At 33.4% G+C, this 21,137-nt stretch overlaps 3 protein-coding genes across 4 annotated transcripts in view; 2 read left to right on the top strand and 1 right to left on the bottom strand.

The window, feature by feature from the left end:
• Window positions 1-8,075, top strand: part of LOC104773261 — a 12,000-nt gene extending 3,925 nt beyond the window's left edge. For both annotated transcript variants that reach the window (XM_010497839.1, XM_010497840.1), the window contains 20 exons: window positions 91-191; window positions 340-434; window positions 549-569; window positions 809-904; window positions 1,029-1,149; window positions 1,230-1,367; window positions 1,500-1,690; window positions 2,104-2,375; window positions 2,683-2,784; window positions 3,048-3,224; window positions 3,319-3,507; window positions 4,246-4,487; window positions 5,163-5,309; window positions 5,515-5,743; window positions 6,258-6,386; window positions 6,476-6,604; window positions 7,040-7,093; window positions 7,190-7,372; window positions 7,541-7,600; window positions 7,702-8,075. In XM_010497839.1, the coding sequence (XP_010496141.1) occupies window positions 91-191; window positions 340-434; window positions 549-569; window positions 809-904; window positions 1,029-1,149; window positions 1,230-1,367; window positions 1,500-1,690; window positions 2,104-2,375; window positions 2,683-2,784; window positions 3,048-3,224; window positions 3,319-3,507; window positions 4,246-4,487; window positions 5,163-5,309; window positions 5,515-5,743; window positions 6,258-6,386; window positions 6,476-6,604; window positions 7,040-7,093; window positions 7,190-7,372; window positions 7,541-7,600; window positions 7,702-7,776 (2,751 nt within the window). In that variant the 3' untranslated portion in view covers window positions 7,777-8,075. The remainder of the gene's footprint in view (window positions 1-90; window positions 192-339; window positions 435-548; window positions 570-808; window positions 905-1,028; window positions 1,150-1,229; window positions 1,368-1,499; window positions 1,691-2,103; window positions 2,376-2,682; window positions 2,785-3,047; window positions 3,225-3,318; window positions 3,508-4,245; window positions 4,488-5,162; window positions 5,310-5,514; window positions 5,744-6,257; window positions 6,387-6,475; window positions 6,605-7,039; window positions 7,094-7,189; window positions 7,373-7,540; window positions 7,601-7,701) is intronic.
• Window positions 8,076-8,678: 603 nt separating this feature from the next.
• On the bottom strand, window positions 8,679-10,233 carry LOC104773260 (prefoldin subunit 1). The gene is made up of 6 exons (XM_010497838.2): window positions 10,128-10,233; window positions 9,982-10,035; window positions 9,429-9,534; window positions 9,334-9,340; window positions 9,164-9,248; window positions 8,679-9,042 (listed from the first exon to the last, which is right to left on the bottom strand). Exons 1-6 carry the CDS (start codon window positions 10,149-10,151, stop codon window positions 8,932-8,934), a joined length of 387 nt encoding a protein of 128 aa, XP_010496140.1. The 5' UTR covers window positions 10,152-10,233; the 3' UTR covers window positions 8,679-8,931.
• Window positions 10,234-18,846: 8,613 nt separating this feature from the next.
• Window positions 18,847-20,356, top strand: LOC104773259 (N-alpha-acetyltransferase 35, NatC auxiliary subunit-like). The gene is made up of 4 exons (XM_010497837.2): window positions 18,847-19,131; window positions 19,281-19,393; window positions 19,611-19,766; window positions 20,033-20,356. The coding sequence occupies exons 2-4, from the start codon at window positions 19,379-19,381 to the stop codon at window positions 20,330-20,332; spliced, it is 471 nt and encodes a 156-aa protein (XP_010496139.1). The 5' UTR covers window positions 18,847-19,131; window positions 19,281-19,378; the 3' UTR covers window positions 20,333-20,356.
• Window positions 20,357-21,137: the final 781 nt, after the last annotated feature.

Here is a 21,137-nt window from a genome sequence, read left to right as displayed (position 1 = left end):
AGTATACAGCTTCTGGATTGCAGAAGGAATCCAGAAGGTTAACATTTAAACTTTGTTATTAACTTAAGCGTTCTGTCTCCTTTTTGTTAGTCGATTATGCGGAGTAACTTGCAATACGCTGCTGTGAGTGCACTGAGAAGACTCCCGATTGATCCAGGAAATCCACTTTTTCTGCACCGTGCAGCCCAGGGGTAAGACTTTTTTTTGGTTCTTTCTACTTTCTAAGTGATGATATTGGAGTTAATTATAGATGGTTCTCAAAAGAGCAATTTTTTAGTCTATTCCTAATTTTGCTGTATGTTGAACACTTATTCTGCTATTCACATTGTTATGTTGCAGTGTTTCCTTTGCTGATCCTGTTGCGGTGAGGCATTCGCTGGAGATTCTATCTGAGTTAGCCACAAGAGACCCCTATACAGTAGCAATGACATTAGGTGAATAATTTGTTCTGTTCCCCCTAAAATTGTTTGTCCATTCTATTTATGCGTAGACACAAAATTATTTGTCATTGAAAACTTGATCTGTGTCTCTTGATCTTTTTGTTGCAGAAAAGCTTGCGTCTCCAGTAGGTATACTTTCTAGGCCTTTTATCTCTTAAAGTTAATTTGTCTGTACGTCATGTTTACTTGTTCTAATTATAAAAAAGTCTCTGGAACATGAGTCTTAATTGCATTGTACAAATTGTTCCACTTATGAGACGTACCCTTGATACCAGTCACAAGCAAACTATCATTTTATGTGACCACTACGATGATTTCAGATCAAATATGGGTTAGCTGATATACCTTTCTTCTGTACACCAAATTAGGAGCTTTGCAAGATATCCTACATATGAATGATGTTCTTGCTAGGGTTTCCCTGGCTAGGTTGTGCCACTCGATATCTAGAGCTCGGGCATTAGATGGTAAATATATCGAGCTCTTTCTCTTTCTACTGCCTGTTCTCGCTCTGTTATTTTTATCTGGTTATGTGGGAGAGGTTGTTTTGAGGAATTACAAGTTACTAGTTTCTTTTCCATCTTCTTACAGAGAGGCCTGATATCAGGTCTCAGTTCAACTCAATTCTCTATCAGCTACTCCTAGATCCAAGTGAAAGGGTCTGCTATGAGGCGATTTTGTGCATTTTGGGAAAACATGATAACACTGAGAGGCATGAGTTCGATGGCTTTGATTTCTCTTAGTTCATTCTTTGTAAGGTATTCAATAACCACAATTTACTGCATCTTTTAGGATGGATGAGCGTGCTGCTGGGTGGTATCGCTTGACCAGGGAGATCCTTAAGTTACCAGAAGCACCATCCTTGTCATCCAAGGATAAATCTCATAAAACTAAGCGTCCACAGCCTCTTATTAAGCTTGTAATGAGGAGGTAATCCTAGCTTGGTAGACGACCATATCTAGAATTGCAGATCTTATGGATCCCTTTCTTCACTAGAACGTTGCTTTGGATTGTAATGTTCCTTATAACTGTGTTCTTTGCTAATTGAGCTTGTTCTTTCAGGTTAGAGAGCTCATTTCGCAGTTTCTCAAGACCGGTACTTCATGCAGCAGCAAGGGTTGTCCAAGAAATGGGAAAGAGCAGGGCAGCAGCATTTGCTATGGGATTACAGGACATTGATGAATCCGTTCATGTAAATGCATTTTCTGACGCTGTAGATGATAGTGAGACCAATGACAATTCTCACCCAGAAGGTACATTGTCATTACCCTCTTACCATGAGTACAATCTTTGTATTGTATTATTATACACCAACTACAAATATGAGTTAAGTCATTTTATCTATGCTGGGATGGTGCTTCAACATTATCCGACTATTTTATTGTAGCTCTAATTGTAACAAAACTACAAATGTGAGTGAACTCTATGCTCAGTCCGTACTAAAATAATATGATGGTTTACAAGTCTTTTCTTCTAACCTAAATAAAGGAACATGTTTTTCCTGTCACTTTGATTTCCCTTTACCGAGCTATTACCTATGTAGGGTTTCTTTCCAATTTTCGAGCTTTAATATGTTCCAAAATCACCGTGAAATTACCTTCTTTCCCACTCTTTGTTTACATGTTTACCCTTATTTTTATCAATTATATTTGTTCGACTATTACAGGAATTCGGAGAACATCATCCATATCTGCAGGGCCTGGTCGCAATGATACAATTGCAAGTTTACTGGCTGCATTAATGGAGGTGGTTCGAACAACAGTAGCATGCGAGTGCGTGTATGTCCGGGCAATGGTTATCAAAGCATTGATATGGATGCAAAGTCCGGATGAATCGTTGGATGAGTTGAAATCAATCATTGCCTCAGAGCTTTCAGATCCTGCTTGGCCCGCAGCTCTTGTTAATGATGTTTTGCTTACTTTGCATGCTCGCTTTAAGGTAAGTACGATATTTTCTTCACTTGTTGATTTGTATTTGCAAAGTGCTTACAAGTTTTAGCAGCTCTGTTGTTTGTCCAAAATCCTATAACTAGAACGTTTGTAGTAGTTTTCTTGTGTATGGAATCTCTTTAATTTCTTAGATTTGTTACAAGAGGTATCTGGCACAAAAAAATTACACCTAGGAACTTGTGACAAATTTCATCTGCTGTGATGAAACTGATGACAAACCTGAACAAATATTTGAAGAGTGAAACGTGCACTGTTTTCTTCTGTCTAGTTGACTCCGTTTTATTATTCTTTAACAGGCAACTCCAGATATGGCTGTTATTCTTCTCGAAATTGCCAGAATATTTGCTACCAAAGTTCCGGGGAAAATCGACGCTGATGTCTTACAGCTGCTTTGGAAGGTATACTCTGTTTCCTTATTTAATTCTAAAGCTATTGATACTTACGTACAGCTGTTGTATAGTCCTCCTGTTTCACTTTGATTGCGTTTAATACATTTTGAAGTTTGTATGCTTGTCTAGTTGATATTTGGTAGCGATAGATGTGGAAAAATAAGTAATTGCAAGTATATTTGTAAGGCTCAAATTATTGTGGGATATGGTGATGAATTTTTGCTGCCTCTAGTACATTATTTGATACAATTTATTAATTGATCCACTTCTAGACATGTCTTGTTGGAGCCGGTCCTGACTGGAAGCACACAGCTCTGGAAGCCGTCACGATAGTACTCGATTTACCACCTCCACAGCCGGGGTCCATGGCAGGAATGACATCAATTGATAGGGTCTCTGCATCAGATCCCAAGTCAGCTCTCGCGCTGCAGAAATTGGTGCAAGCAGCAGTAAGCATTCCTCAGATTGTTTTACATGCATTTGGTAATCTTTTTCTCAGAATGCTACCTTTTCAACACCTTACATGCATTAATACTATGGCAGGTATGGTTCCTTGGAGAAAATGCAAACTACGCCGCTTCTGAATACGCCTGGGAATCTGCAACTCCACCGGGCACTGCACTTATGATGTTGGATGCAGATAAAATGGTTGCCGCTGCCAGTTCTCGCAATCCTACCCTTGCTGGTGCATTAACTCGCCTCCAGAGATGTGCATTTAGTGGAAGCTGGGAGGTATACCACTATATTTTTTTGGTCATATTTTCTTTTTTTGAATTTTATTGTTTTTAATTAGACAATTTGTCAAAGGAGTTGGCCACAAACCAAACCCACAAAAACCCTTAGATAGAACTCACTATAAATGCTAGCTTAAGGGTTTGGGCGCCCTTTGATTTATTCCTCTTCTATCCAATGTAGGATATTTTATCCACATTCTTATCAATATGTATATGACCTGATTGTGTTAAGTCTTAGATCGTAAACCTTGTTTGGGAGCATTTTGCCTGGTAAACATGTGGTGCAACTTTCTATATTTGTAGCTACACTCTAGAGCGAAGACCATAGCTCGAGACCCTTTTTTAAGTGCGGACAAATTGGATGGTCTAGTTATCTAGGTTTTAGTAGCTGATTCTTTTTAAGGTTTCAATTTTTTCTTTACATGAAACAAAAGTTGAAACCTGGAGTAATTGTGCCTGACCAGAAACTATAAATGTAAACAAATGAAAGTTGACTTCAATGATCTTGTATGGTCTCTCTTTCTATTTAAAGCTTCATTACTGTCCAGACCTTTACTGTTATAGAAAATCGCTGACTATAAGTTGTGATTCTTAATTCAATGTATGATGTTCTTCCTAGCACTTTAGTTAGAGTCTTATTGAAGCATAGACATGGTTATGCCGTCAGGACACGCTACTAAGATGAGTATTACTTCTACGGTTTCCCGCCTAATTTTTATGCTTCTTTCATACACAGGTCCGAATTGTTGCAATTCAAGCTCTTACTACGATAGCTATTAGATCTGGTGAACCTTTCAGGCTGCAGATATACGAGTTTTTGTACACTTTGGCAGAGGGTGGTGTGCAATCTCAACTTTCTGAAATGCACTTGAGTAATGGGGAAGACCAAGGAGCTAGTGGTACAGGACTTGGAGTGTTAATAACTCCGATGTTAAAAGTTCTGGATGAAATGTACATAGGACAAGACGAATTAATCAAGTAAGGAAGAAATCTTACCTTCTTTTCCTTTTTTTCTTTTTAATGTGATTCATGCGTGTAACCTGTATATGATATTATCATTGACATATGACTTTTTCCTTGATTGTACTTAGGGAAATACGCAATCACGATAATGCAAACAAAGAATGGAAGGATGANCTATAAGTTGTGATTCTTAATTCAATGTATGATGTTCTTCCTAGCACTTTAGTTAGAGTCTTATTGAAGCATAGACATGGTTATGCCGTCAGGACACGCTACTAAGATGAGTATTACTTCTACGGTTTCCCGCCTAATTTTTATGCTTCTTTCATACACAGGTCCGAATTGTTGCAATTCAAGCTCTTACTACGATAGCTATTAGATCTGGTGAACCTTTCAGGCTGCAGATATACGAGTTTTTGTACACTTTGGCAGAGGGTGGTGTGCAATCTCAACTTTCTGAAATGCACTTGAGTAATGGGGAAGACCAAGGAGCTAGTGGTACAGGACTTGGAGTGTTAATAACTCCGATGTTAAAAGTTCTGGATGAAATGTACATAGGACAAGACGAATTAATCAAGTAAGGAAGAAATCTTACCTTCTTTTCCTTTTTTTCTTTTTAATGTGATTCATGCGTGTAACCTGTATATGATATTATCATTGACATATGACTTTTTCCTTGATTGTACTTAGGGAAATACGCAATCACGATAATGCAAACAAAGAATGGAAGGATGAGGAGCTGAAAAAACTCTACGAAAACCATGAGAGGCTGCTCGATTTTGTATCCATGTTTTGCTATATTCCGAGAGCCAAGTATTTACCCCTGGGCCCGATAAGGTAGCATTCTGAATTCATTATATCAACCAGCGACAGCCTGTGACAGTACTTGATAAAAATTCATTTTATGTTTGGTTATCTTGCTGTCTATCTGTTTTGTGCACATTGCAATGCAATTATTGCATGCTTACCACAACCATACTTTTCTGTCTCTATTCTGGTTTCATATGATAACAGTCTTTCTTCTTACTTGTAAACTATGAAGTGCAAAGCTCATTGACATATACCGCACAAAGCACAATATCAGTGCATCTGCTGGGTCCACTGATCCAGCTGTTGTTGCTACCGGAATTTCGGACTTAATTTATGAGTCCACGCAGCCTGCACCTGCTGCCTCAAACTCCAGTGGTTTGGATGATGATTTGGTGAATGCTTGGGCTGCCAACCTTGGCGATGATGGTCTTCTTGGAAACAATGCCCCAGCAATGAGCAGGGTCAGTTGCTATTTTTATCTGACTTTTTAAGATAACAGATTAGCATGTGTGCAGTTTAGAGCCTGTGTGTACTATTGAAATATTCTTCTAATCGTTAGATATAGGATATGATGGGGCACAATAAATTTTCTGATAAGGAATCAGAAAATAATAATAGTTGTGTGGATTACCCATTGGAGTAAAACCTCGTTTTCAAACAAGACTTAATAAACCATTTCACATTACAATAAAGTACCATGCCTTTGTTCGGAACTGGTCTGAATGCGGTCAATACTGAATGCTTGGGGACTGCACTTGTGATGACAAGTTTAAGTATTGAATTTTCCGATTAAAATAGTGGTTCTACTTGCATTACATGCCATTAAGGTTTCAGTAGTAGTTAATCCATTCATCTGATTATCTGTTCATGTGAACTTATGATTTACCGGTATTCTTTCATGCATAGTTACATTATAGATGCTACATACTATTTTATGTCTGCAAATGAAACTAAGACCTATTTAATACTTGTCAGGTCAATGAATTCCTTGCTGGAGTCGGAACAGATGCACCAGATGTTGAGGAGGAGAATGTCTTCTCTAGACCTTCAGTTGGCTATGATGACATGTGGGCTAAGACTCTTTTAGAAACTTCAGAATTGGAGGTATACTGTTAGCTTTATCCATCTCAGAGCTTTCTTCAAAATGACTTTGTTATAGCGATGATAAAACATGACTTTTGTTGTATTTACAGGAAGAAGATGCTAGATCAGGTTCATCGTCTCCAGATTCTACTGGATCAGTGGAAAGTTCCATATCATCTCACTTTGGTGGAATGAACTACCCATCATTGTTCAGCTCAAAGCCTTCCTCACAAGCAACGGTAGGGTACACAAATTCTTCCTTAAATTCAATTCTGTATTACCACCTAGTATGGGCCACAGAGTCTCCTGTAGTTATACGATGATTCGGTTCTAGAATATTTTCATTCAGTTGATTATTTCTAAATGTCTTAAGTCTTAGTCACAATGAAAACCGAGAACCAAGAAAAAAGCTTGTTTCAGTGAGTTAATAGAATATGAAAACGAATTCTGCTTCAGTGACGAAGTATAAATATCTCTGAAAATGTTCCTCAAGTCTGTTTTTTCATAAACAATAGTAACCAGAGATATTGATATGCATGCAAGTTGTGTCTTAAAAGGAAAAGGCATGAGTATAGTTTAAGCATAAAGAACGCTGAATTATTTTTGATCATAAGAACTCATGGAATATTTTGTGCCAACTAATTTTAACTATATGAATGTGGTAACTCAAATAGGCAAAATCGGGTGGAAGCAAATACCAGTCCACATATGAAGGCTATGGTTCCCCAGTAAGCTGATATTCTTTTCTGTGTTTGTATATGTTGTGAAATGGGCTGATTGCTGTTAGCATGGCCATTTCTTATTCTTCCTTCACTCCCTTTCAGATTAGAGAAGAGCCTCCTCCGCCTTATTCGTATTCTGAGCCACAAAGTCGTGAATCGTTTGAGAACCCTGTAGCAGGGTCTGGTTCTCGAAGTTATGAATCAGATGATGAAGAACCTAGGAAATCTACTGGTACAAGATTTGGAACAGCGCTCTATGACTTCACCGCAGGAGGAGATGATGAGGTAAGCGTGCTTTTGTCTTTCTCCTTTGGTATGTTGTGCAAACACCAGTTAAATGATTCAGATATATGTGGTTCAATATTATCCATTCGTTATTACCTATGCGGTAATCTATATTCCTGGAAAGATGTGTTATGATGTAAGCATTAAAACACCTTTGGTATGTTGCAGCTAAACTTGACGGCAGAGGAGGAATTGGATATAGAGTATGAAGTTGATGGCTGGTTTTACGTAAGTAATACTTGATTTAGAGAGACAGCACATGAGTCGTGTGAGGAGGAGAGCTTTTTAAAACCTAAACTTAACCGTGATCAACTTATAAACTATGACAGGTAAAGAAGAAGCGGCCTGGAAGAGATGGGAAGATGGCAGGACTTGTTCCTGTTCTTTACGTCAATCAGTCTTGAATTGGTTTTTCTTGGGAACGGCTTTAGACGTTAGAAGCCAACACTATGGACTTCTTAAGTGAACTGCTTAGATGCCAAGACATTATGATTTATGATTTCTATGTACATGAGGGAATGTATTTGTTGAGGTTCGATATGTATGTGTATGTCTTTTGGACACTTGTCCCCGTTTGCCAAAAAAAAAAAAAAAAGGACACTTGTTCCCATGCTTTTGATTGGTCAACTAAGTTTTTACTGAAAAGAACATTACATCGAGTTTGACTATTGTAACACTGATTCCATTTACATTATTTTTAATCTACTGACGTCAAAAATTGCAAATTTATTGGTTATATATGTTCAAAATATTAAGTGCCCTGTCACTCAGGCCTAGAGAATCGCGGAAGGATTGGGTTCCCTCTGTTTGCTTCAAGGGTGCAATACCCCGGTTTGCTTTCCAAATGTGGATTGCCACACTTGATAGACTCCCCACCCGTCAACGACTTGCAGTATGGGGACAATTAAGATCTTCTGAACGTTGTCTGTGTACGATCGATGGAGTCAAGGGACCATCTAATGCTGGCTTGTGAGTTTTTAGCCCAATTTTGGAGGATGATTTTTAGCAGATTTTGCCCTCGGCTTTTCTGTTCTTGGAATGAACTCCTCTCCTGGACAAGACAATCTTCCAGCTCCGCCTCTGCTTTATTACGAAAAGTGGTCGCCCAGGCTCGCCCCTTCTGTCATTTTCAAGATCCTCGACTACGAAACCTAATGCTTCTTTGGATCCGTTAACAACCCAAATCTTTGTAACTCTATAGCAGCTTTGATTTATTTATTTTTTGCCTGAGCTGTTGTTGTGTAGGTATTACCTTTTGTAAAACCTCTATTCATATTTACATTTATTGCAAAAAAAAAAAATATTAAGTGCCATCTCGAATTGGTTAAATCTGATATTTGTCTTCGCACAAGACATCTTAGTCACTGTCATAAAAAAAATACCAGATACTTCTTATAATAATTCTGATCAGACAAAAACTTGTGAGAATCTTACAAAGACGTTCTTAATTTCTTATGGTTTCAATTAAATCCCAGAAGCCCTGGTAAAGCAGAACCACCAAAACTCACGGGTCGTTCAAGGTGTTGAGTGTACTTATTGTCCAAGGTTTGGAGGGTAAGTTACATAGACATGGACATTATTTGTTGAGCAATGCCTGGTTCTTGCTGCAACAGCTCCCTCAAGTTGTTCTCCACCTCTGCTGTCTGCTTCTCCAAGTACTCCTTTGATGTCTGACAATCATCCCACAAACATGGTTATGTAAACCAGCATATTAATGATATGCTAATAACCCATCAGCCCTTTCAATCATCAAAGATTATCTATCTTTAATTGAAAGAGGGAATGATGTACCTGTAGAGAAACAATGGCAGCCTCACTGTCCTTGAGTTTTTGCTCTTGTTCAGCTTGCAGCACTGCCTTGGGCTCTAGAACAAACCTGTTCATCATATATGAAGCAAACAATAATCAGCCCTTCAAAACTCACGCAAGGTCCTAAGTTGGATGGACTATTAATCACTCACGTTCTTCCTGAAAACAAGAATAATAAAAAACAAGTTAGACATGATAAACCAAAAAGCTACTATCCTTTATGTAACCAGAGAAGGGAAATACTTGCCTATTGACTTGTAGGTGTTTGTATCTTCAGGCAATGGCCCCAGCTCTTCCAAGGTTAAGAAAGCTCGCTTTTTATCTCCCTCTTTGTTGCGCATCTGATTCTGCACCTAAAAATGCCAAGCATATACACATGTCAGTTTCAACACCAAGCCAAATCACCCACCACATGAAAATGGCTTACGACAGCCAATCTCAGTACTTCCAGTAATAGTAATGTCTATGATTTTTGCCATCTCTATATATTACGATAGATAGAGCTAAGCTTCTTTGTAGAAATACTAAAATCATATTAACACAAACCATAAGCAAAACAAAGTTCTACAATTTGGAAACTGGGGACTTCAAAGTAGGAACGTGACACTGAAACATATTCATAACGCAGTTACAGAATCTATCTAGCACTGAAAATCACAAGTCACAAGTAAGAACCACTTTTCATTTTTGATTCTAAAACTATGGTCACATCATTGCATAGTCTCTCAAACAAACAACCTCACAGTAGATGGAAAAATCAAAATGTAGCCGACGATAGTACAAAGGAAGGGAGGATTTACCTGCTTCAGCTTCCCAGTAAGTTCAATCATGCTTGCTTGAATCTCCATAAAAGCCTGTCACTTAACAAATTAGAAATCCATTTTTCTGCAACATCTTTTTGAAGATTCGGATCCGATTCAAGAAATTGAGCGGAAGAGGAACTTACAGCTCTGTTCGCTTCGTCCGCCATGTCTGCAGATCTTGATCTTCCCAACTCCGACGTGCTCCTAAACAAAGGGTCTTTTCGTTTTAGGGTGAAAAAGGGACGTGACAAACCTTTCGGGTTTTCACACCAACCGGGTCGGGTTCCAGACGGATCTGCCCGGTACTGGGTCCAATCGGCCCATTCGTAAATTTTCAACTCTAATTAAAAACATCTCGTCTAAACGCAACCAATTGAAGAGCCGGATATCCTTGAATTTAAAATATTATCTCCTTAAATTTAAAATATGAACGCGGTTAACGCTTGAAAAGAAGAGATTGTTGTTGTTCTGCTTTCTTGATTAGCCTTTGATTTCAATGATAGTATTGTTTCTGATGAGAAATGGAATATTCTCTCCTTCAAGACCGGAGATTCAAATCGGCTTGTAAATTCATCAGAGTGAGTGAAAGGAAGGCTGTGCACAGGACCGCACCCTGTAGGGAACCAACGTGCAAGAGCCAGAGGATTCTTGAGAAGCAAGTTATCGGTTTCTTGTGCATTAAAAATTTCCGAGAAAGAGTTGAAAAAATGCGATAACGAACTTCCATCTCCCATCACGTGACTCATCGACAATCCTATGAACACTCTGGGGTTGTATTCAAACCATGATTTTGAAGAATTTGATGGGATTTAGTGAATTTTGATAGATTGTAGGGAAGTTCATATGATTTTCTATAAAATTCTTTCAAATCCCACCTAAAACCATGACATTTGGATTTCTGTATTTTTAACTAAACAAATCCTCTAGAATCCTAAAAATTATAAAAATCTTAATCAACAAAACTGTTTTGAATAACAATGGATTTTAATAGACTTTTTAAAATCCATGATTGAATAACATAGAATTTATAAATTTCACACAAATCTCTTAAAATGCCAAGTTGAATACATCCCCCGCCGTCTACCAATTCTGTTACCTGAAATACTCCATGTCTTTAGTCTATTTCATATTGCTAACTTTAATTAATTATATACTTTGATGCATCTCTAATCTGACGATGCAAAAGTTTTTATGCAGACTTTGCTAAATCTGACGATGCAAAAGTTTTTATGCAGACTTTGGAGAGTTTGTTGTAGTTCATAGAGTTTAGAAATAATAATAACTAGCATGTTTATTATTTAAGGGTAACTAGGTTTTGAACCCACGCTACGCGTGAGTATATTTGATACATTTTGATGAAAACTATATATGATTGATGACAGTAGTAAAATATTATTTTATAAAAAACTAGATGAGGACCCGTCCGATGTGTGGGTTTAAAGTTTTATAAATGAAATTAAATTTATTACAATTTGTTGTATGTTATATATAAATTTTTTTTTGTTATAATACACTGATTTATATCTATTTACAAATCTTTATGTATGTTACTATTAAAAGTATATTTTTTATACCTAAATGTACTCTTGTATGTTATAAAAATATTCTTTATCACCATTTAGAAACTGTCTATATAAACACATTAAGCCAAATATATTACTTTCACTTCGGGATAGTTTTTTAATTACTAAAATTGTTGGCTCAAAAAACATTTTGAATAAAAAATATATTACATAATGTATTAATAAATGATGTATCATCACAATAATGTATGACCACCATGGAGAAAACATCGGCTCCACCTTCATCCCTTTTGGAGAGAACCTTGTGTCTAGGGATGTTAATATGAGTCAGCAAACTCATTTCTTAAATGGGTAAGTTGAATTAAAAATGAGCCCATTTATACCTATTTATGAGAAAAACTTAAATGAGGTTAAATGAGTTTCCCCATTTAGTCCCATTAAATATATGGATTTTATCATAAATAAATGGGTACCCATGTAGACCCATTTGTATTGATATACTTATTAAATCTTCTTGATCATGTAAAATTATATTTTTTATTAAATTGTAAAATCTCATTTTCCTGCCAATAACATTAAATTATCTATTGTAAAAAAAAAACATTAAATTATCTTTCATTAAAAACATGTTTTGTTATCAAAATATTTTGTGGCCAAAATTACAAACTCACAAAATTGCACATTATCACTTAAGTTATACATTTAAATGGGTTTAATAGGTTAACTAGGGCAATATATCTTTAAATGAGTATGGTTTAATGGGTTTCAAATATATATGGGTTGAAATGGGTTTATAGTTAAATGGGGTGGGTTTAAATGGGATGGGTTTAAATGGGGTGGGTTTACCCATTTTAACATCCCTACTTGTGTCCAACCTCCTCCACCATGGAGAGAACTTTGGTTCCGCCTTTCTCCCTTGGAAAGATAACCTTGCGTCCAATCTCCTCCACCTTCCTCCCTTGCAGAGATAACTTTGTGTCCAACCTTCTCTACCATAGGGAGAACCTCGACTCTGCCCTCCTCCTATGTGGAGAAAATATATTCACGCCTTTTTGCTATCTCAAAATGGCTTGTTCCGACAACCAATGAAAGTAAAAACAATTTTCTAACTTCACAAAAAATATTTTGGTAGTAACTAATGTTAAATTTCCCAATGTATTCGTGATAGTAACTATGCCAAATTGAAAGTAAAATAGTTGGCTTAATGTATTTATAGATAACATAATATACTAATCAATGATGTATCATCACAATAATGTATGCCCGCCATGGAAAAAACATCGGTTCCGCCCTCTCCCTTATGGAGAGAACGTTGGGTCCAACTTCCTCCATCATAGAGAGAACCTTGGCTCCGTCTTCCTCCCTTGGAGAGATAACCTTGCGTCAAACCTCCTCCACCTTCCTTTGTTGGATAGATAACCTTGTGTCTAACATTCTCTACCATAGAGAGAACCTCGGCTCTGCCCTCATCTTGTGTGGAGAAAATGTTCACGTCTTTTTGCTATATCAAAATAGCTTGCTCCGACGACCAATAAACGTCAAAACCTTTTCCAATCGTCACAAAATCTTTTGAGAGTAAATAATGCTAAATTTCTCAATATATTTGTGGAAGTGTCTTTGCCACATCATGATGCAGCCTCTGTCTCTGTAACGCTTCAACCGCCACATTGTTTAGTGAGCTCATGTCTACTCTCAGTCCATGGGCCCACCTTCCCAAGTGGACCCTACATCTATTCCCGGCTTGTGGACCAACCTATATTCGATGGCCGGTTTGCTACGTCTGGAAGTCTTTAAAAACTTGATTGCCGACCTTACAAATAAACAAATGATATTTTCTTGTGTTTTGTCCTCAGTCGCACAATTTCGATAATCACTTCCAGAAAGATTATCCATTATGAAGTTCTCTCAAGACCCTTGACTGAAAAAATAAGTGCATTTTGGTGACGTATGTGGCTAAATCAATTGTTTTAAACATTTCCGCAAACCAGGGTGTCAGAGTCTTTGAGCTCCTATAGATCTATCAACAACGATTTATTTGTTTCCAATCTATCTATCTGTGTTTGTTGTACGCTTGTGTTTGATTAGCCTATTTTATCAATTCATTAGGTTGATGAGCTTATATTCGTTATCTCCTTTTAGGATTGAATGAATACTGGTAACAATTATGTTTGCAAAAAAAAAAAGGGTTTATGACCAACCAATTAAGGTTGAGAAATTGAAAGAAAAATAATTTGGCATAATTAAAGAAACAATAGAAAATTATAATCATGTTAATATATGAATCCTAAATCATTCAAAGATTAAAATATAAATTATTACAATCGAAAAATACTACAATAAATTTTAAAATACAGTATTAGAAAAAGATGACTCATATATTAATTTTTTTTTGGTCAACATAATAATCTTACATATTCCCAACTGAAAAATGAGAAAGTAGTAAGAAATTTTGGTTTAAGAAATAAGAAAAATTTACCTTCCCATTAAAATATATTCCCAATTAAACAAAGTTGAAACCAATGTTTTTAAATAAATTATTTAAATATGAGGCGATTTTTGATTATATAGAAGTGAGTACAAAATTTAGAATTAATACTTAATCACTTAAAATTAAAAATAAGTAAAAAATATTATAATTTTGAATTTTATGAAATATCTATATATATGTATATATATAATCTCCTTATAATTATTTTAAAAAACTTTGTTTTTTTCTAAATTCTGAAATTTTTATAATTATCTTTTTACTTTATTAATATTTTTTAAAACAAAATATTTTCTTTTTGTTGTAATCAAAGTTTTCCTATTAAATATTTACAAATGTCAAAATCTCACATTGATGACTTGACACATGTCAAAATCTTGTTAATGACTAACTTTCGAAACCTAACTTTATATAATAAGATTTAAATTAGTATTAAGGAAAAAGTTAAATTTCATATACACAATTTTTTGAAATATAAAAATCAGTTGTGTTATAAAATCAAATCAGATAAAATAAATCATGAATTTAACTCAACATCCAGGCGAGACAAATTTAACTGATGACCTCACATATGCTAAACCATTTCTTTGACCACCAGAAAAACAAGACAATTTTATCATCATGAATTTAACTCGTTTTCATATTTAATTGATCGCTACCACCTATATTTTCGTGTTTTTATTCAATGTTTTCTTATTCTTCATATTATTTCTTGTCATTTCTATTGTCAAATTTTGTGGTAATCGTCATCATTACTTTTACCGTCTGGTTCTTCGCTATACTCTTTTTCTTTTTCATCCTCGTCAACTTCTTCATATTCTTCCACTAAAAAACCTTTTTTTAGACTACCACACAACTTGTTAATCCATCAAACTTCAAGAACAAAATCATTTCTTTTCTCGTAAAAATAAAAAATAAGATAAAAAATAAAAAATTAATGAAAGAATATCAACTCATCTATAAAATCATACACAAAAATAAATTTTACAGCTCATAAGAAATAAAAAGCACAAACGTAGATAAATAAGATAATTTATGTTTTACATAAATACTTATAATATTTTAAACTTTTAAAAGGTTTCGAAATATAAATTTTGAACCTTTTAAAAAGTTTCAATATTTTTAATATTTTAAACTTTTCTTTAAACTTTTCTTTAAACTTTTAAAAGATTTCGAAATATAAATTTTGAACCTTTTCAAAAATTTCAATATTTATAATATTTTAGACTTTTAAAATTTAAAAATGATAATATTTAAAAACTTTTTAAAAGCTAAGAACTTTTAAAAGTTTCAATATTTATAATATTTAAACTGTTAAAAAGTTTCAATTTTATAATATTTTAAACTTTTAAAATTATAATATTTAAAAACTTTTTAAAAGCTAAGAAATTTTAAAAGTTTCAATATTTATAATATTAAAACTTTTATTTTTTTAATATTATAATATATATTTTTGAAAATTTTTAAAGTTTTAATTTGATTAAATAAAAAACTGAATCAAACCGAATATACTTTTAAACTTGGACGCTTGATAAATCAAGTTTTCCTGCTCATTCGTTGTTGGAAGCATATTAATCTTATTTATACTGGTTCTGAATCATTTTCTAAAAACTTTCTAGCCGATGTGGGATATTATACATAGTTCTTTTATTTCCATTAATTTAAAATTTTCCTTTTTCTAAGAAATTCTGGAAATTAAAAAAATGTTAATGAATGACATGTCAAATCCTGATAGGTTGTTTGAAATAATTCTTAATATAGAAAATTCTGGAAATTTTTAAAAAGTTAATTAGTGAAGTGTCTAATCCCAATTGGTGGTTTAAAATCCTAGGTGGACGCCTTTAGGAGCTTATAGCTTCTACTTTTTATTAGTATAGAGTTGACGAGGATGAAGAAGAACAAGAGTATAGCGAAGAACCAGACGGTAAAAGTAATCATGACAATTACCACAAAATTTGACAATAAAAATGACAAGAAAGAATATGAAGAATAAGAAAACATTGAATAAAAAACATGAAAACATGACAATAAAAATGACAAAAAAAAAATTTTAATTTTAAAAGTTTAAAAATTATAATATTTAAAAACTTTTTAGTTTTTATATATAGTTTTTATCGTCATCAATCATATATAGTTTTTATCAAAATATATCAAATATAGTAACATATAGAAGGGTAATTATAAGTGTACATAAAATGGAAACGAGTCATGAGGAGTATGTTCTCCATTTTCTTTCATTCACGTTGTAAGGAGTTACGACTCCAATTTCTCTATTTAAGTTAATGAATAAAACCAAAATAAGTTGTGAAAAACTACAAAACTCAAATCTTGAGTCTTTTATTACTTTCTCTTGCTTTGAAGAGTGAATTGGTTCTAAGATAATAAATGAAATTTATGCGAGTTGGTTCCAATTAATAAACAAAAAAAGTGATGGTCCAGTTGGAGTCGGCTTATTGGGTCATAGTGGCCTTGGAAGGCACAAGCTCGCGCGTAATTCTTCCACCTTAGGAAAGGGATGACCACTGATCCTCTAGTGATCGCTAGCATAGTCATTCTTAACAATATAAATTTTATTCAAAACCTAATATTATAGTAATAAAACAACTTTTATGTAATATTATAAGTAATTTCTCTTTGTTTTATAACAAACTAAATAAGGCCCGCATTATTACGCGGATAAATTTTTTTAAAAATTATTGAGAATAGTAGACATGTTTTTAAATTTTATCTTATAACATTTTAGTATTGAATATGAACTTCTCATAATTCAATTTAATAATCTCTCAGTTCTATTATATAAAAGGTTGAAGGTTTTTTTGCATTATTTTATAATATTTTCTCAAGTTTCTATGTACAATTTTTATCAATATAACAATTTATGACTATTTGAACTATGCAATATATTTTTCAGGAAAACAATCTATTTCACCTCAAAAAGTATCACATCAAGCTAGATAGAGCTTAATCTTTGATCAACAGAAGAAAATCATTATGTTCTTGTTTTTCTTTTAATTTGTTTTAATTAATTTAATTCGGTTCAAATTAGATTATATTTGTTTTATTATTTTATTTAGTTGGTTCAGTAAATAGTGAACCGAGCAAAACATATGTTTGCGGGTAATTAGGTGAAAACTATGTTTCCAAGGAGATATAGATCTTGAACTATGGAGTCTGAGAAATATAGATTGAGAAATATTTTCTTGGAAATATATAGCACGTCGTAATAGATTGAGCTCTATCTGACTTGATATGATATTCTTTTGGAGAAATATACCGTTTTCCGTATATTTTTTATTGGTTGAAGTTTTATAAATGACATAATATTTATTGTTTATTAATCTTTGTGCTTTTATCCAAAAACTCTTATAGGACATGGAGTACCATTTAAATATCTATAACATCGTAATAAACTATATTTTAAGTTTAATTATACATTTCATCTTAATGCATAGAAATAAATATTTTATATCAAACACAATTAATAAATCATATCAAGTCTATATTTTAGTAAGAATTGAAAATACAAATAAAAATTAACAAAATATAATTCGCAATAAAACTGAATCAACATATTTAAGATATATTTGTTATGTTGTTATCTCATAAGTACTAATTTTAACTCATTTCATAATCAATTTTAAATAAGTGAAAATTATAAAATAAAAACATATATAAAGATATATAGACATTACCATCAAATACCATCAAATTAGTGAAGATTCATTCCTATAAATTATAATATATTTCATATTATCTTATGTTTTAACATATGCATTACAAAAATACATGTGTTCAAATTATAAAATCAAACATAAAAAATATGAATAATATTCTTGAATCAATTTTTTAAAAATGATACATATTAATATTTGAATTTTTTTAATCTAAAATAAATTTCATCGTTAGATATTCAGTTTAGTAATCACATTTAACTATCTATTTCATCGTAAAACCATAATTCACTTCTTCATGTATTAGAGTTAAAATTTTAATATAAAAAAACTAATATGAGCATCATATGAGATAATATGTATATTGGTTAGTATTTTAAATTTAACAATAAACAATCAGTAAAAAATCAGTTAACATCCACAAAAAATTTGGAAATTCAAAAATATCATAAATATTATTCTACTATATGTCGTAATTTCATAAGTAATATTTTTGTCAGTTTTCATCGATTAACCAAAAATTCATTCTTACAAACTCAGTTTTTCTATTTTTCTTTTAGGTTTCTCATATTACTATGTGCATTAAAATCTTTAAAAATAAAACATGTAAAACTATACTAATACACATCATGTATTGAAATTTTTTTTTAAGTTCATTACTCTTTCAAGGTTTTGTGTGTTTACTTACAATAAAAATTTATATTACAACGATAAATACAATTTATATTCGACTAAAATTATGTTAAATAACTTATGTTATTCTTTTTCACTTTGTTATTCATTATTTATTGATTAATATACATGTTTAATTAATTTCGTTTTTGTTAACACATGTCAAATTTTATTGAGAATATAATATAATTAGAAATTATATTGATTTTGTTAGTTTTCCTTTTTGATTTAGAAAAATATTTATTTTTATATAATATAAACATGTAAAATTCTGTAAATAAAATTATACACGTGTCATGATCTAATCAATATATTTGACATATGTTAATATCTTGTTAATAAGTAACTTTGACATTTTTTAATATATAAACATATAAAATTCTATAAATAGAATTAGATACGTGTCGATATCTAATCAATATATTTAATACGTGTCATGATCTTGTTAACGAGTAATTTTGTTATCAAGGTTTATATAAAAAGATAATTAATATAGAATGATACAAAGAAAAGAAAAAAAAGTGCACGCAAAGCGAGGATCGGGTGGTTGGGTGTATTCGCTGGTGATCCGACCCGGAAATTACCCTAAATGGCCGAGGCAAGTGTGGCATCGAGAAAGACGAAACTGCTGAATCGGCGGCGATTCGCGAGTTCCTGAGCAACGAACGAACGATGCAACCACTGAGGGACGAAGACTCGTCTTCGATTCATCACGACTCTAAAAACTCTTCTATCCCTTCCGGTGATACTTCCGTCTGGGCCGATGTCTCGCCTCTCCTCTCCGCCGCCTGCACTGGTTCTCTCTCTCTCTCTCTCTCTCTCTTAGGGATTAAAGATGTTTTCATAGTATGCTTTTGATTCGATGGCTGAGAATTATGTACTCTCAATTTGGTTTTGAACTTTGTATGAGATCATTTTCTGATTGAAGTCTTCTTTCTTTTGCAGATCTTCAAGAGGGCCAACTCATTAATGAGGTTCAACTCATTTTGCAGATCTTCAAGAGGGCCAACTCATTTTGAGATAATTTCAATCTTTTTGCTGCCATGTCTGCTTTGGAGGTTCTAAACCTTTTTATCTCCCCTCTGATCTTTATTTCTACAACAGATATAGATTCTGCTTCTATGCTGGAACTTTATTGAAAATGACATTATGGACTGGTCACATCCCTTATTAAGTGTGGCCTATCTTCAGTATGTGTATCACAAACTGTGTCTAATTGATTTTGTTGTTGCAATCTCTTTCCCGTCACTTAATGGTGTCCCTGCTTTATGCTAGATTATGGACCCAAAGATGAATTCTGGAATGGTGTCTACATTTTATTCTATAGATGAAGCCATCGAAAGCGGTTTTGCGCCGGTCCCTGTAAGCTCTGATAGTACTGTTAATGTGCAATCCATTATTGACATTATGGACCATCTTCTGGCGTGCGAGGTAATCTCTGTCAAAGATGTGCTAATATGATACTACGTGAGTTGTAAGTATATAGCATCTCACGTTTCCTTTTCCTGAAAGAATTAATCACTTCGCAAACTTCTGATAACGAGATCTGTATGTAGCTAAAATCTTCGACTTGGAGTTGCTTCATCCACAATTTGTGTCTTCTTTTTGTTTTGTTTTTTAGTGTTAAGTAAGCAAAAATGTTACCTGATTTTGGTTGATCTTTTGTATCTTCCTTATGATTCTCTATTTTTTTGCAGGCAACGTGGCACATGGGTCATTCGCTGGCCCAAACTGTGTTTTCATGCATCTATGTTCTGAGGCCTGAAAGGACATCTTCACAGGCTCTATTGCATTCTTATTGTAGGGTCATCCGAGCAACTTGCAGGGCAGTTGTTTCTGTTGTTTCAGATGCACGTACAAATGAAGTAATTAACTTTAACAAATTTTTGTCCTCTTTTACTCTTGCGGTATTAAGCAAATGTTTACTTCTTAGATCTTTTAATCTGTCCAACATTTTGTTTTCTGGCATAAAGAAACGTAGTTATTTACCCATTTGACATTTTAATAGTTGTCACTAACCATAAGCTTATCTGACGTTATATGTTAATATTCCCAATTTAAATTAGAAGCCACAGTTCCCTGCTTGGAGACATCAAAGATGAAAACAGGATTCACTTTACTCTTCTCTTCTGATGAAGTCTTTGCATTTGATCTCATCTAGCACCTGGGCCACCGGGTCATCAGGTCAACCGGGTTCGACCACGGGTCAACTGAGTAAAATATGTTTATTGCATTTATATAAAATAAACATTTTAAAAAATCTATACTAATAAAAAGTAGAAGCTATAAGCTCCTAAAGGCGTCCACCTAGAATTTTAAACGACCAATAGAGATTAGACATTTCACTAATTAACTTTTTAAAATTTTTCATAATTTTCTATATTATGAATTATTTTAAATAAACTATCAGGATTTAACATGTCATTCATTAACATTTTTTAAATTTCCAAAATTTTTTTAAAAAAGAAAATTTTTTAATTTATGGAAATAAAAAAACTATATTCAATATCTCACATCGGATAAAAAAATTTTAGATAATGATTCAGAACTACCTGAATTTTTAGATGGTTTCCTAACCTTCTGAATGGCCTGCTTTCAAGACATACTTGGACGCTATCGAAGAAGATAAAGGAGAATTTTTGTCTTTCTCTCTCGTTCAGGTACCAAGATCACAAAATGGTAGAGTGGACAAACTGGCGCATCGAGCTAGAGTAAAATCGCTTCCAATTAACTTCGTGAACAATTTCCCTTCTTATTGGCTCGTTTGAGTCAATCTTGTAATTTGTTGGCAAAAAAAAAAAA

The sequence above is a fragment of the Camelina sativa genome, unplaced genomic scaffold, assembly GCF_000633955.1.
Source record: "Camelina sativa cultivar DH55 unplaced genomic scaffold, Cs unpScaffold00507, whole genome shotgun sequence".
NCBI classification, from domain to species: Eukaryota; Viridiplantae; Streptophyta; class Magnoliopsida; order Brassicales; family Brassicaceae; genus Camelina; species Camelina sativa.
This window is presented reverse-complemented; position numbering and strand designations above follow the sequence as displayed.

Excerpts from the sequence above, each read along its gene's own strand:
- LOC104773260 (XM_010497838.2), bottom strand. The coding sequence starts at position 10,151 with ATGGCGGACGAAGCGAACAGAGCT. Across the intron at positions 9,535-9,981 it reads TTACTGGGAAGCTGAAGCAG|GTGCAGAATCAGATGCGCAA; the intron begins GTAAATCCTCCC and ends TGGCATTTTTAG. Across the intron at positions 9,043-9,163 it reads CTGCCATTGTTTCTCTACAG|ACATCAAAGGAGTACTTGGA; the intron begins GTACATCATTCC and ends GATGATTGTCAG.
- LOC104773259 (XM_010497837.2), top strand. Across the intron at positions 19,767-20,032 it reads ACCATCTTCTGGCGTGCGAG|GCAACGTGGCACATGGGTCA; the intron begins GTAATCTCTGTC and ends ATTTTTTTGCAG.